The sequence below is a fragment of the Geotrypetes seraphini genome, chromosome 4 (assembly GCF_902459505.1).
Source record: "Geotrypetes seraphini chromosome 4, aGeoSer1.1, whole genome shotgun sequence".
NCBI lineage: Eukaryota > Metazoa > Chordata > Amphibia > Gymnophiona > Dermophiidae > Geotrypetes > Geotrypetes seraphini.
This window is the reverse complement of record NC_047087.1, coordinates 127,778,953-127,791,957: the sequence shown is the minus strand read 5'-3', so window position 1 is coordinate 127,791,957 and position 13,005 is coordinate 127,778,953. Positions and strand designations below refer to the sequence as shown.

The following is a 13,005-nucleotide window of genomic DNA, read 5'->3' as shown; positions in this document are numbered from 1 at the left end:
AAAATTGATTAAACTAAGGAATCTCTAGCTATACTGAATGAAGAATAAACTGTTTGACAATGAGCTACTCCTACTTAAAAGACAATGCAGATGACTAGAACGAAAATGGAGAAAAACTAATCTAGATCACACGAAAACCGTCTGGAAAAAAAACTAACAAACAATACAAAACACTACTAAAGGACAAGAGAAAAAAACACATTACACTAATTTAATAGGCACAGAAACCCAAGATACCAAAAATCTATTCCAAATATTAAAAGACCTAACAGACATCAAACCCTACATAACCACTAACAATACCCCACCCCCCTCAGCCACCCTCTTAGCAGAACACTTCAAGAACAAGATTACAAATGCCAGAACCACCCTCAATTAAACCCCATCCCACCTAAACGAACTCACAATTCCTCCCACAGACAAAGAATCAACTGCAGCTGACAGAACATGGTCTCAATTCCCCAACATACAATGGTCTGAATTCAATAAACTCTACAAAAAGTACAGCCACGCATTCTGTGACCTTAACCACTGCCTATCATATCTCCTTACAACCTCCAGCACAAAATTCCGTACTCTACTTCGGCAATGGATACAAACCATGCTCATTGACGGCCTTATCCCAACTGACCTCAGCGAAATCATCACCCCAATCCAAAAAGATCCAAAAAGACCAGCAGACCAACCATCCAACTACAGACCCATTTCCTCATTACCTTTGTATGTCAAACTGACAGAAGGACTAGTGGCTAAACACCTCACCAATTATCTAGATGACCATAATATACTTCACCCCACGCAATATGGCTTCAGATCCAACTTCAGCACAGAGACATTACTAGCCTCCCTCATTGACACAGCCAGACAACCACCTCAGCACAGGAAAAAAAATGCTTCTCATACAACTAGACCTTACCGCAGCATTTGACCTGGTAGACCATAACATCCTATTGCAAATTTTGGATGCAATAGGCATCTCAGATAAAGTATACTCTTGGTTTGAAGGCTTCCGAAAATCCAGAACATACAGAGTAAAATCAGATAAAGTAAAATCTGAAACCTTGGTCCAACCCCTGTGGCGTACCACAAGGATTCCCCACTATCCCCTACTCTCTTCAACCTATACACTGCATCTCTCGGTAACATACCTGGATAATCTAGGCATCACCACCTACAGTTATGCAGATGACATTACCATTCTCATACCTTTTGATCAACCAGAGGACCGCCATGACAATACACACTATCACTACACACACTACACTACACTAAACACTACACTACACTAAACACACTACACTACACACACTACACCTGGATGAAAGATCACAAACTGTAATTCAACACAGACAAAACTAAATTCATCCTTCTCGAAAACGACAAAGTCCCGAATATAGAAATTAACACAATATAGAAATTAACACAATCAACTATCCCATTCAAACTACCATAAAACTACTAGGAATGACTATAGACCGATGCTGCACTATGCAACCGCAAATAAATAAAACAATACAGAAATCCTTCGCAGTTATGAGAAACCTAAGACAAGTTAGAAAATTCTTCGAAAAACACAATTTCAAGCTTATAGTACAATCCCTAATCCTAAGTCTGTTATATTACTGCAACATCCTCTACCTCCCCTGCCCTGCTACAATGACTAAACAACTTCAAACAATCCAAAATACAGCTCTGAGACTCATCTACTCATTGAGAAAACACAACCATATTACAGAAGCATACATCAACTAACATTGGCTATCAATCCAAGAAAGAATACTATTTAAATTCTACTGTATATTATTTAAAACCTTAAACGGAGACAGCCCAACCTACCTGAACAACCGCCTCATCCAAACCACCTCAGTCAGACATAGAAAAACACACACCCCATTCACACACCCCTCGCTCAAAGAAATAAAACGGAAAAAACTATACGACGGCCTCCTGACCACTCAAGCAGCTAAACTAGATAACCAAATCTCCAATCTACTGATAACGACACCAGACTACAAGACGTTCAGAAAAGAAATAAAAACTATACTCTTCAAGAAATTCCTGAAACAGCCCTAACTTCAAACTTATCGTCCTCCCTTCCCCCCCTCTTCCCGCCACATAGAAACTACATAACCTACTCTTTACCTCTCTAGAAAGGACAAATGTTCTTCCATTGTAACCCAACGTTTTTCATCTCTTTTGTAATCTGCCTTGAACTGCAAGGTAATGGCGGAATAGAAATCTCTAATGTAATGTAATGTAATTTGTACAGGGAGTTTTGGATAGACTGATATATATATTTTTTTCTATTAAAGCAATCGCCCCGTGAAGTTCACCGAAAGACCTAGAACTGGAGTTCAAATGCTTTATGCTTCATTTAGTGTTGGTGAGTTGCACAGTTTGCTTGTTCTTATTATGATAGACATACCCCAAATGAGGCAGAAATCCTTGGTGGTATGGGGTTTGATGGGAAGTTTCATCTAAGACTAGCCCCCAGCTCAATTCATTGGCAGATTGGTTTTCTCTCTCTTTGCTCTTCCAGGGTTGAGCATTTCTCTTCCTCATGCTATGTGAGCCTACTGGCCTATCTAAGTAGAAAAGTAGGAGGTTATTTTTAGAACAGTTGTGCAGCATGTACACATGTAAAAAGCATGCATCTGTAAATGCTGATTTTTATAATAGGGGATGGCTTGAGAGGTCCAAATTGTGTTTTGATGGCTCTGTGTAACTTTTTAAAAAAAACTTCCCCATAGGCTTTAGCCCCTCTTTCAAGGTACACATAAGTATCAATATATGCACTTTAAGACCAAGGCTGTATAGGAAGGGGGGAGGAGGGCACAATTGTACATAACCACCTGGTTTTTAAATTAGCACAAAAAATTATAAGAATTTAATTTCAGGATTTTGGCTCATCAGTTACATAAGAATAACCTTACTGGGTCAGACTAATGGTCCATCAAGCCCAGTAGCCCATTCTCACAGTGGCCAATCCAGGTCACTAGTACCTGGCCAAAACACAAGGTGTAGCAATATTCCATGCTACCAGGCTTCCCCATGACTTTCTCAACAGACTATGGACTTTTCCTCCAGGAACTTGTCCAAACCTTTCTTAAAAACCAGCTACGCTATACGCTCTTACCACATCCTCTGGCAACGTGTTCCAGAGCTTAACTATTCTCTGAGAAAAAAAAAAAAATTCCTCCTATTGGTTTTAAAAGTATTTCCCTGTAACTTCGAGTGTCCACTAACTAGTCTTTGTAATTTTTGATGGAGTGAAAAATCAATCCACTTGCACCCGCTCTATCTCCCCTCAGCTGTCTGTTTTCCAAGCTGAAGAGCCCTAACCATTTTAGTCTTTCCTCATGTGAACTTCATGAAGGTATTGGCGGTATATAAATAAAAATTGTATTGTATTGTATTGTATATGAGAAGAGTTCCATCCTCTTTACCATCTTGGTCGCTCTTCTTTGAAGTTACTGACTTGTATGAGTTTTTTTTTTAAACTCATTATTTAAATGTGTGTGAATCAGTGCTTTCACATACAAACTGGTGAGTGATACCACTCTTTTGAACATGTTTTCTTGTAAAAGGGCTATTTCAGTTGTGTGTGCTGGCAAATTCATATTTACTCCTACATGTCCTTACATGTATTTCAGATTGCTCTATATTCAGTGGGCAGTTTATGAAATGAACTGAAACTTGGGAACATCCTGACTTGATTATTTTGATTTCCTTCATAGATGGCCTAGATAAAATGAGGCTCCAAGTTAGTCACTTTAGTCTGCTGCACTGATGTGCATACCCTATAACTGAACCACAAGACCTACCCAATATGGGTGTGCCTATACAGGAAATGAAAAAAAAAATCACTTCAAGAACAATTAGTTCAAAAATACATGGTTTCTGAGTTTGATTATTGAAGTACCTTGGCTCTATATTAATTTCATTTCAAGTAGTGTCTACTGCTAGTATTTATCATATTCCCTTCTATCAGTTTTTGGAGTTAAAAAATGTATAAATATTTGAAGTGAGAGAAGACTCGGAAGTAGTAGTATTTTTTGAAGGCAGTGTAGCCACTGACTGACTAAGAATAGAGGTGAAGAAAACCAAATGTTATGTGTAAATTTAATAGTGTTCTAAGTAGATGTCGTCATGGTAGATTTCTCACTGTTTTGCTACTGTTATCAGTCCATCTCACTTTTGATTTCAGTCTCCCATCTGGTTTTTGATAACATTTCTTTTTGGATTTTCAGGTGGCATGTTTCTAGCAACAGGCAGTACAGATCATATTATCAGGATCTATTACTTTGGTTGTGAGACACCAGAAAAAATTGCTGAACTAGAAGGCCACACTGTGAGTATAAAAAGTTCAAATTTCATCTGCCTTTTTAGTTGATGTTCTCAGTGGAAAGACTGGATTATAGGTCTTTAGTTAATAGATGAAATACAGTGAAATCTGTTTTGCATTCTGTTAAAAGAATGAACTAGTGTAGTTAAATATAATTTTGTTACATCTTCGGAGTCCGTACGCATGGTGATCAATCTGTTCCCACAAACTGAACTTTACAGAAGTGAGAAAACTTACAGCTTTGAGCACCTCCCACATAGAGGCGGAACATAGTATCTCCTCCAGTTTTTCTTCTACATGTGAACTCTCTAATCTGCTCTGCTTAGCTTTTTTTTTTTCTTTTTCTCATTCAAAAGATTGTTTTTTTTTTAACTGAAGCTTAGGTGCCCTGAGACCCCATTCTTTGGGATTTTCTGCCTGGGAAAGGACTGCAGCTCTGCAGGGCAAGCCTTAGGATGGATCTGGGGAGCCAACCTGCTGTTCCCCTGGGAGCTGACTCGCCTTCTGAGCTTCTCAGTGGCTGCGTGCAGGTTGTGGGCATCCTGTGTAAGAATCCTCGGGATAGCAGCATGCTGGTTGCATATTAGCCAATCCCTGTCATGCTTCAAGGTGGATGGAGGTCTCGGTTGGTGTCAGTCCGACTGGCAACCTGAAGATTTCTTGGTTTGGAACCTTCTGTTTCTGAGGCAGAAAGTCCTTTCCACCTTTCCAGCTACTCTGAAAAGCTGTAGACAGAAACCAGCACAGAACTGTTGGAGATGCCACTGCTAGTCCCTCCAATGCTAGTCCCGACAATACAATTGCTGTATATAATATAGGTTTATTAGTAATAAACAAAAGTCAGCTTCTATAAAAAATATTCATCCGTTAGCCTAACTGCTATTGCTATATCCTGTTTGGATACTAATACAGAATACCGGTATGTCATGTGCTGCCCATTCCGTTCTAAAGCTTAAGTCAGCAGGTATGCTACTTTTATACCCTAGTTTAGTAGCCTAGGGTTAAGAGTTCTACCTGGTTACTAATTACATACTTAGTTTCTCACACTTGTCATTTTTGTTGATTGAATGGTATACATACTAGCAATTGAGTCATAATGAAGCATGGTGTCACTTGGTGTCAAATATGACTTCTCTATTTCCCCTGACAATGCATTCTTAATACTGAGGTCAATGATCCCTGAGGGTGGGCATCCTCACTCCCCCCTCCTAATCTTGCTTGTAGATTGTCAACAGCTTTATTTACATCTTGACCAGACATTGTGGCTTTCTTGTGGCTCAAGCGTTTCTAAGAATGTCCTAGAATAGAACATCCACCATTTGTCACAGTCAGCAGATGTTTGCCAGCTTCCAGGGCAAAGATGAAGTCCTCTTGCAAAAGTATTATTTGTGCTGATGAGAAAATATGCACTTTTTGCACAATCCATAAACCTTATGGTGGGTTTGATTCAGCAGCACAATGCCCCTCCCGAGGGTCCCCTAAGGGTCTTTATCCCTCTCACTGTGAGTACAGCTTCATTAATTCCTATGGAAAAATAGGGTTGGGTCAAAAGAATCTCGATTTTAAGAGTTTTGGGGGTTAGGGTTCAGGTCTCCTGTTTGTGTTTTTGACACAATTTTACTGGTAGAAACCATATTGGATTCCATTCAGCCTTTTTTTTTTTCCTTTTCAAAAACCTCTCTGCCTCAAAACCCCACGATTTTGATTCCAGTTGACTGGGATGGACTCATCAGGGAGTGAGGATGCTATTTCATGTAAAATTTGTGTTGCTTGTCCAGTGGAGGAGCATCTATGTACCATGTGCCACAGCGTGTGCAAGGGAGGGGCAGGGAGAACAAGAAGCGCCATGTCTGCAATCAAGACCAACTGTCCGGTAACTGGGAGGACCCAGGGGGCGACCACGGTATGCGTGCAGAAGGTGGAGGACCCAGGACTGTGGACAGAGGTCTCTGTGCAGACCGAGATCATCCCCCCTCCCCCCCCCCTGTTCTCCACAGTCTCTACACAGACAGAGGAGGTCGACCAGCTAGACGGAAACATCATGCAGGAACTTAGGAGTCTCAGGGAGGAGGTGAAACGCCTGAAAAGCATCCGAGAGGATGAGGCCTACATTGACGGAGTCGTCCAGGAGCTGTCCCAAATCACCGAGCTGGCCCAAGACATGTCCTCCCTCTAGACACCCAAATCACCAGCTTTGAAACCAACAATTGGGGTACAGGAGATGGCTGGAGATGCTGACTCCTGGCAGCTGGCGACCTCCTCCACGGGCAAACACTGGAGATCCCACCCCCCTCTTTCAATCTCTTCACCCTCTTCTTTTTCTCACCAACAGGGCAGCTTTACATCCACCCCACAACTCATCCTGAGGAACAGATTCCAGATCCTACAGGTAGAAGATGTTGACAAGGAGCAGGAGGATGCCGACAAGGAGCAGGAGGTAGTCCAGTGCATGGCTCCAACTCCGGGGACAACTGATCGGCTCCCCCCAAAGAAGTGCAGAGTAATAGTCATTGGGGACTCTGTGCTGAGGGGCACCGAGGGACCAATTTGCAGACCGGATATGCAGTCAAGGGAGGTTTGCTGTCTGCCTGGAGCCAGGGTCCGAGATGTCACCGCCTGTCTTGATAGGCTTCTCAAGCCCCAAGATCACTTCCCCATGGTCCTCATCCACATTGGCACAAACGACACTGCTAAGAACACCCTGGAGAACATAACTAGAGACTTTGGAGCCCTGGGTGAGAGGCTGAAGCAGACAGGAGCGCAGATGGTCTTCTCCTCGATCCTCCCAGTTAGAGGCAAAGGAAGTGCCAGGGATGAGCGTATACTGAGGACTAACGAGTGGCTTCAAGGATGGTGTCGGGAAATGAACTTCGGATTCCTGAACCATGGAAAGGCATTGTAAGGACTTCAGGGACCAGCCGAATCCATCTGACCAGCAGGGGTAAGCACGTCTTTGAACACTGACTGGCCCGCCTGCTTCATAGGGCTTTAAACTAGGTAAGTCGGGGGAGGGTACCCACTCAGATACAAGTGCAGTAAGGAACGATCCTGACGAGGTGAGTCGAAACTCCGATTCTAAGTCCAAAGTAAGTGCCCCCATTGCAAACAATTCTCTATGAGTCACACTACCCCAGATGGGAAACTCCCCACAGGGATTTAGCAATCACGGGGTATGGATGGCTATGTATGTTAATGCACACAGTTTAGGCAATAAGATTCTAGAATTAGAGACCGAAATAATGAATGCCGACCTTGACGTGGTGGCAATATCCGAAACTTGGTTCACAGACTCTCATGGGTGGGATATGTCTATACCGGGATACAACTTATTTCGTCAGGACAGAGAGGGAAAGTCAGGGGGAGGGGTGGCACTATACATTAAAGAAGACATCAAAACTACTAGAATCACAGATGTCAAGTACACCGGAGAATCCCTCTGGGTGAACCTGGCCAGAGGCAGGGAAAAATGCCTGTATCTTGGTGTAGTATATAGACCTCCAAGACAACTGGAAGACAAAGACTCCGAATTAATTGAAGACATAGAGAATATCACTCTACAGGGAGATGCTGTTCTGCTAGGGGACTTCAGCATGCCCGACGCAGATTGGAACTCATACTCAGCAACAACCAGCGGCAGCAGGAGACTGTTAACATCCATAAAGGGAGCACGACTCAAACAAATGGTATTGGAACCCACTAGGGCCCAGGCGACCCTGGACCTGGTACTCACCAACGGAGATAGCGTCTCGAAGGTCTCGGTAGGAGATACGCTAGCCTCCAGCGACCACAACATGGTGTGGTTCTACCTCAGGAAAGGTTTCCCTAGATCAAACACGAAAACAAAAGTACTCAACTTCCGAGGCACTGACTTCGAATGCATGGGAGATTTTGTCCACCGGACACTGCAGAACCAAGCTACGACCGATGATGTGGAAGCTATGTGGTCATCCCTGAAATTTACCATACATGAAGCGACAAGCCTCTACATTAAATCAGTACACAAACGGCGGAGAAACAACAAACCCCAATGGTACTCCACAGAAATCTCGCACCTCGTCAAGGAGAAGAAAAAAGCATTTATTTCCTACAAATGAACGGAGACTAGGGAAGCTAAACTAGAACATAGGGCGAGGTCTGCAGCAGTCAAAACGGCAGTCAGGGAGGCCAAACTTCGAGTGGAAGAGACTCTGGCAAAGAACATGAAGAAAGGGGACAAATCCTTCTTCAGGTATATTAGTGATAGGAAAAAGAACACAGACGGGATAGTACGCCTTAGAAAACCAGATGGGAACTGCGCAGAATCAGATTCCGATAAAGCAGAACTACTGAATGAATACTTCTGCTCGGTCTTCACCTGCGAGGCACAGGGGCACGGTCCACAGTTGCAGGCAAGGCCCAGCGTGGAAGACCCGTTTCAGAATTTCGAGTTCACACCTGGCGACGTCTACTACAAATTGGCAAGACTCAAGGTGAACAAAGCCATGGGCCGGACAATCTACACCCCAGGGTGCTCAGTGAGCTGCGTGATGTCCTGGCAGAACCGCTATCAGGACTCTTCAATCTCTCCCTAAGTTTGGGGAGAGTCCCCATAGACTGGAAAACAGCTAACATCGTTCCACTGCACAAAAAGGGTTGCAGGGCAGAGGCTGCAAACTATAGACCGGTGAGTCTCACATCAATAGTATGCAAACTCATGGAAACACTAATCAAACGTAAATTAGACACAATCTTGGATGAGGAGCATCTACGGGATCCCAGTCAACATGGATTCACCAAGGGTAGGTCCTGCCAATCCAATCTCATCAGCTTCTTTGACTGGGTAACAAAACAGTTAGACTTGGGAGAATCCGTGGACGTCGTATACCTAGACTTCAGCAAAGCTTTCGATAGTGTCCCGCATCGCAGGCTGTTGAGCAAGATGAAATCAATGGGGCTGGGAGAAACACTAGCTACATGGGTCAATGACTGGCTGAGTGGCAAACTTCAGAGGGTGGTAGTTAACGGTACCCTCTCTAAAACATCGGAGGTGACCAGTTGAGTACCGCAGGGCTCAGTCTTGGGCTCTCTCCTTTTCAACATATTCATAGGTGACCTAACTCAGGGGCTTCAAGGTAAGGTAACGTTATTCGCTGACGACTCCAAACTATGCAATATAGTGAGAGATGGCAATTCACCCGATAGTATGACACAGGACCTACATTTGTTGGAGCTTTGGTCCTCGACCTGGCAACTGGGCTTCAACGCTAAGAAATGCAAGATCATGCACCTCGGCAGCAGAAATCCATGCAGAACTTACACCTTGAATGGTGAGACCTTAGCTAGAACTTCAACAGAATGAGACTTGGGAGTGATCATCAGTGCAGACATGAAAACTGCTGATCATGTGGAGAAGGGTTCATCTAAGGCAAGACAGTTGTTAGGTTGCATCTGCAGGAGTTTCGTCAGCCGGAAGCCTGAAGTCATAATGCCATTATACAGAACCATGGTGAGGCCTCATTTGGAATACTGTGTGCAATTCTGGAGGCCACACTACCGAAAAGATGTGCTGACAGTAGAGTCGGTGCAACGGATGGCCACCAGGATGGTCTCGGGGCTCAAGGATCTATCATACGAGGAAAGGCTGAAAAATTTGCGGCTGTACTCACTCGAGGAACGTAGGGAGAGAGGAGACATGATCGAGACGTTTAAGTATATTACTGGCCGTATCGAGATGGAAGAAGAGATTCTCTTTTTCAAAGGACCCTCAGCCACAAGAGGGCATCCACTCAAACTCAGGGGTGGGAAATTTCATGGCGACACCAGGAAATATTTCTTCACCGAGAGAGTGATTGATCCTTGGAACGAGCTCCCAGTGCAGGTGATCGAGGCAAACAGCGTGCAAGAATTTAAGAGCAAATGGGATGCCCATGTGGGATCCCTTAGAGGGTTAAGCCAAGGGAACCTGTCACCAGGAGTGGGATCCCTAGGATAGTAGACTTGGGGGGTGGGTCAGTAGAGTGGGCAGACCTGATGGGCTATGCCCTTATCTGCCGTCATCTTCTATGTTTCTATGAGCTTTGAGCTTAGCCCCATCCTTGTCCTCTATGGCTGGTGAATCACTATGGGTCCATGAAATGGGTAGAAAATACTGCCTGGGGCCCCTTTTTTAATGATGTTGCGAAGCGGAGTCGCATGGAGTCTGAAGAACCCACAAGAGCCCAGCCAGAGGACCTGCAAGCTTCATTTACTTCCCCTGCACATGGCTTCCTCCCAGAGTTTGTAAATTCTATGTGGAGAGCCTTCTAACGAGACCAGGACAGTTACTGTATATACTTGAATATAAACCGGGATTTTGGGGCCCAAAAATGGGGGTCCCGGTTTCATTGCAGGCTGCCGCCACCAGGTTCTGCATTCTGCCGCCCTCCCTGTCCTAGCCTCAGGCTCATACCTCTACTGGTGATTGTTGGTGGAGGTGCAGTGGGCAGGAGCAAACTTTTAAAGTTCTTGCCCCGCTATTAACTGGCTGCCTGTAAGCATCTTCGGCGCTGCTGCTCAGGGTTGAGCAGCTTCCATAATGGCTCCTGCGAATTTTCATGTAGATCAGCATTTCCAGTACAAAGTTCTGCAATTTGGCCTTGCTTCATCTCCAAGAGTGTTCTCAAAGTGCCTAGTGACTCACAGCTTTTAAGTATTTCCATATCTGGATGAGCGGTTGATTAAAGGTTGCATCACCTCAAGAGTTACATTCAGCAACTCAAGTGGCCGTAGTTTTTTTCCCATCATCTAGGGTTCGAAGTCAACTTTCCAAAAGTCTCAACTTCAACCCTCTCAAGTGTTGGAGTTCATAAGAGCCGTGCTCAACACAACAGTTCTCTGGGCTTTCTTACCCCAAAAAAGACAAAACACTTTATTTCATCTTTGCAATCGTGTCCACTCTACAAAACATCTCAGCAAGACAAATGTTGAGTCTTATGGGTCACATGGCATCCACAGTTCATGTAACTCCCTTCACTCAAATTCATCTCTTATCAGCTCAGTGGAGCTAGCATTTCAGTAGTCGCATGGATTCTTTAGCTCAACGAATCTGTCACCTCCCCTCTTTGTCAATCACTCCAGTGGTGGTTGAATCTGACAAATCTCTCCAGGGGCTTGCTGTTTCACATCACAAAATAATTACGATACTTGGGGAGCTCATCTAGACGGCCCCAGGACTCAAGGGCTGTGGTGTGCTCAAGAGAAGACATTCATATCAATCTATTTGAGTTGTGAGCAATTCACAATGCTCTGAAAATGTTTCAAGATCGTCTCACAAATCAAGTCCTCCTTGTTTGCATAGATAATCAAGTAGCCATGCATTACATCAACAAGCAGGGAGGAACGGGCTCTCTTCTTTTGTTGTCAAGAAGCCAAGCATATTTGGAACTGGGCAATTCCTCGAAACATATTTTTCAAAGTATTATGATGGTTCGCCTCCTTTCTGAATAATACCATAGATCCCAAAATGTACTGCTCAGCTATGTGCTTTTGAAACCAAAACAAATCAAATACTGTGTTCTGCAGGGGGCTCTCTCTCTCCTACTATTCAATCTTTACATTAGACCAGTCCTAGACATAGCCTGCAAATACCAAATACAGATTCACTCCTTTGCAGATGACATCCAACTATACCTACCGCTAGGAGAAAACGACGACGTCCAGATTGCAAAACTCCCAAAATGCCTCTCGGAAATCAGAAACTGGATGACCATCAACAAAATGCAACCAAATGCCTCCAAAACAGAACTCCTTTGATTCACAAAGAACACTGCAACTGCACCTGTCCTTCGTTATGCTGGGATTCGACTATCTTAATTGCAAGAGGCATTCAACAATTTAAACTTTCCCTTCCTTCTAGGAAAGGAATTAAAGGAGTCAAGAACTTTAGCCTTTCTTTGGCTTTTAAATTTTCTCAATTATGGAATGAATTCCCTTTAACTTTGAGATGTCCTAGTCCTTTCCAATTCTTTCGCAAATCTTTAAAAACTTTTTTATTTGCTAAACATTTTGAAAATTAATTCACTTGCAATTTTAGTATATTTTTCTTAATTATTGTTAACTGAGTTGAGCTTCGTCCGGTTGATGACCCAGTATATAAAGCTAAGTTTTAGTTTAGTTTAGTATTGAAAAATCTTCCACTTTAACTATGCCAAATTTAACTTGTAACTACATTATGGGGCTCATAACTGAAACTTAAACATGTCTAAAAACCCGCTCAAGGCGGCACTTGGATGACCTAAAAGATAGGTTGTCCAAGTACCGATATAATCAAACTGACTTTCTGGATGTATCTAGGAACTTTTTAGGCCTCTGCCGCTGTGCGCACAGAGCTAAAAGGGGTGTATCTGTTTAAATCTTTATTGATTTTCAAACTTTGATAGTGCAATATAATTGGTTCGACGTGAACTCTCAGGCCTTGAGCATGCGCACATGCTCAAGGCCCAGCACAGGAGGCAGATCTTCGGGCACCAGCACCAGCACAGGACATGCTGTTGCCGGTGCGGAGGCTACATCAAAGTAAGAAGAGGGTTCGGGTGGGTTGGGGGGACCTCAGGTTGTGGCAGGGGGGTTCCCGGTGGCGGCGGGGGGGGGGGGTGCCCAATGGTGGCGAGGTGGTGCCGGATGGCGGCGGGGGGGAGGGTGCT

At 43.9% G+C, this 13,005-nt stretch overlaps 1 protein-coding gene across 4 annotated transcripts in view; it reads left to right on the top strand.

The window, feature by feature from the left end:
• BRWD1 (bromodomain and WD repeat domain containing 1) overlaps positions 1-13,005 on the top strand; it is a 614,838-nt gene that overhangs the window by 165,417 nt on the left and 436,416 nt on the right. For all 4 annotated transcript variants that reach the window (XM_033941455.1, XM_033941456.1, XM_033941457.1 and 1 more), the window contains 2 exons: positions 2,313-2,383; positions 4,251-4,351. In XM_033941455.1, coding sequence (XP_033797346.1) covers positions 2,313-2,383; positions 4,251-4,351 — 172 coding nt within the window. The remainder of the gene's footprint in view (positions 1-2,312; positions 2,384-4,250; positions 4,352-13,005) is intronic.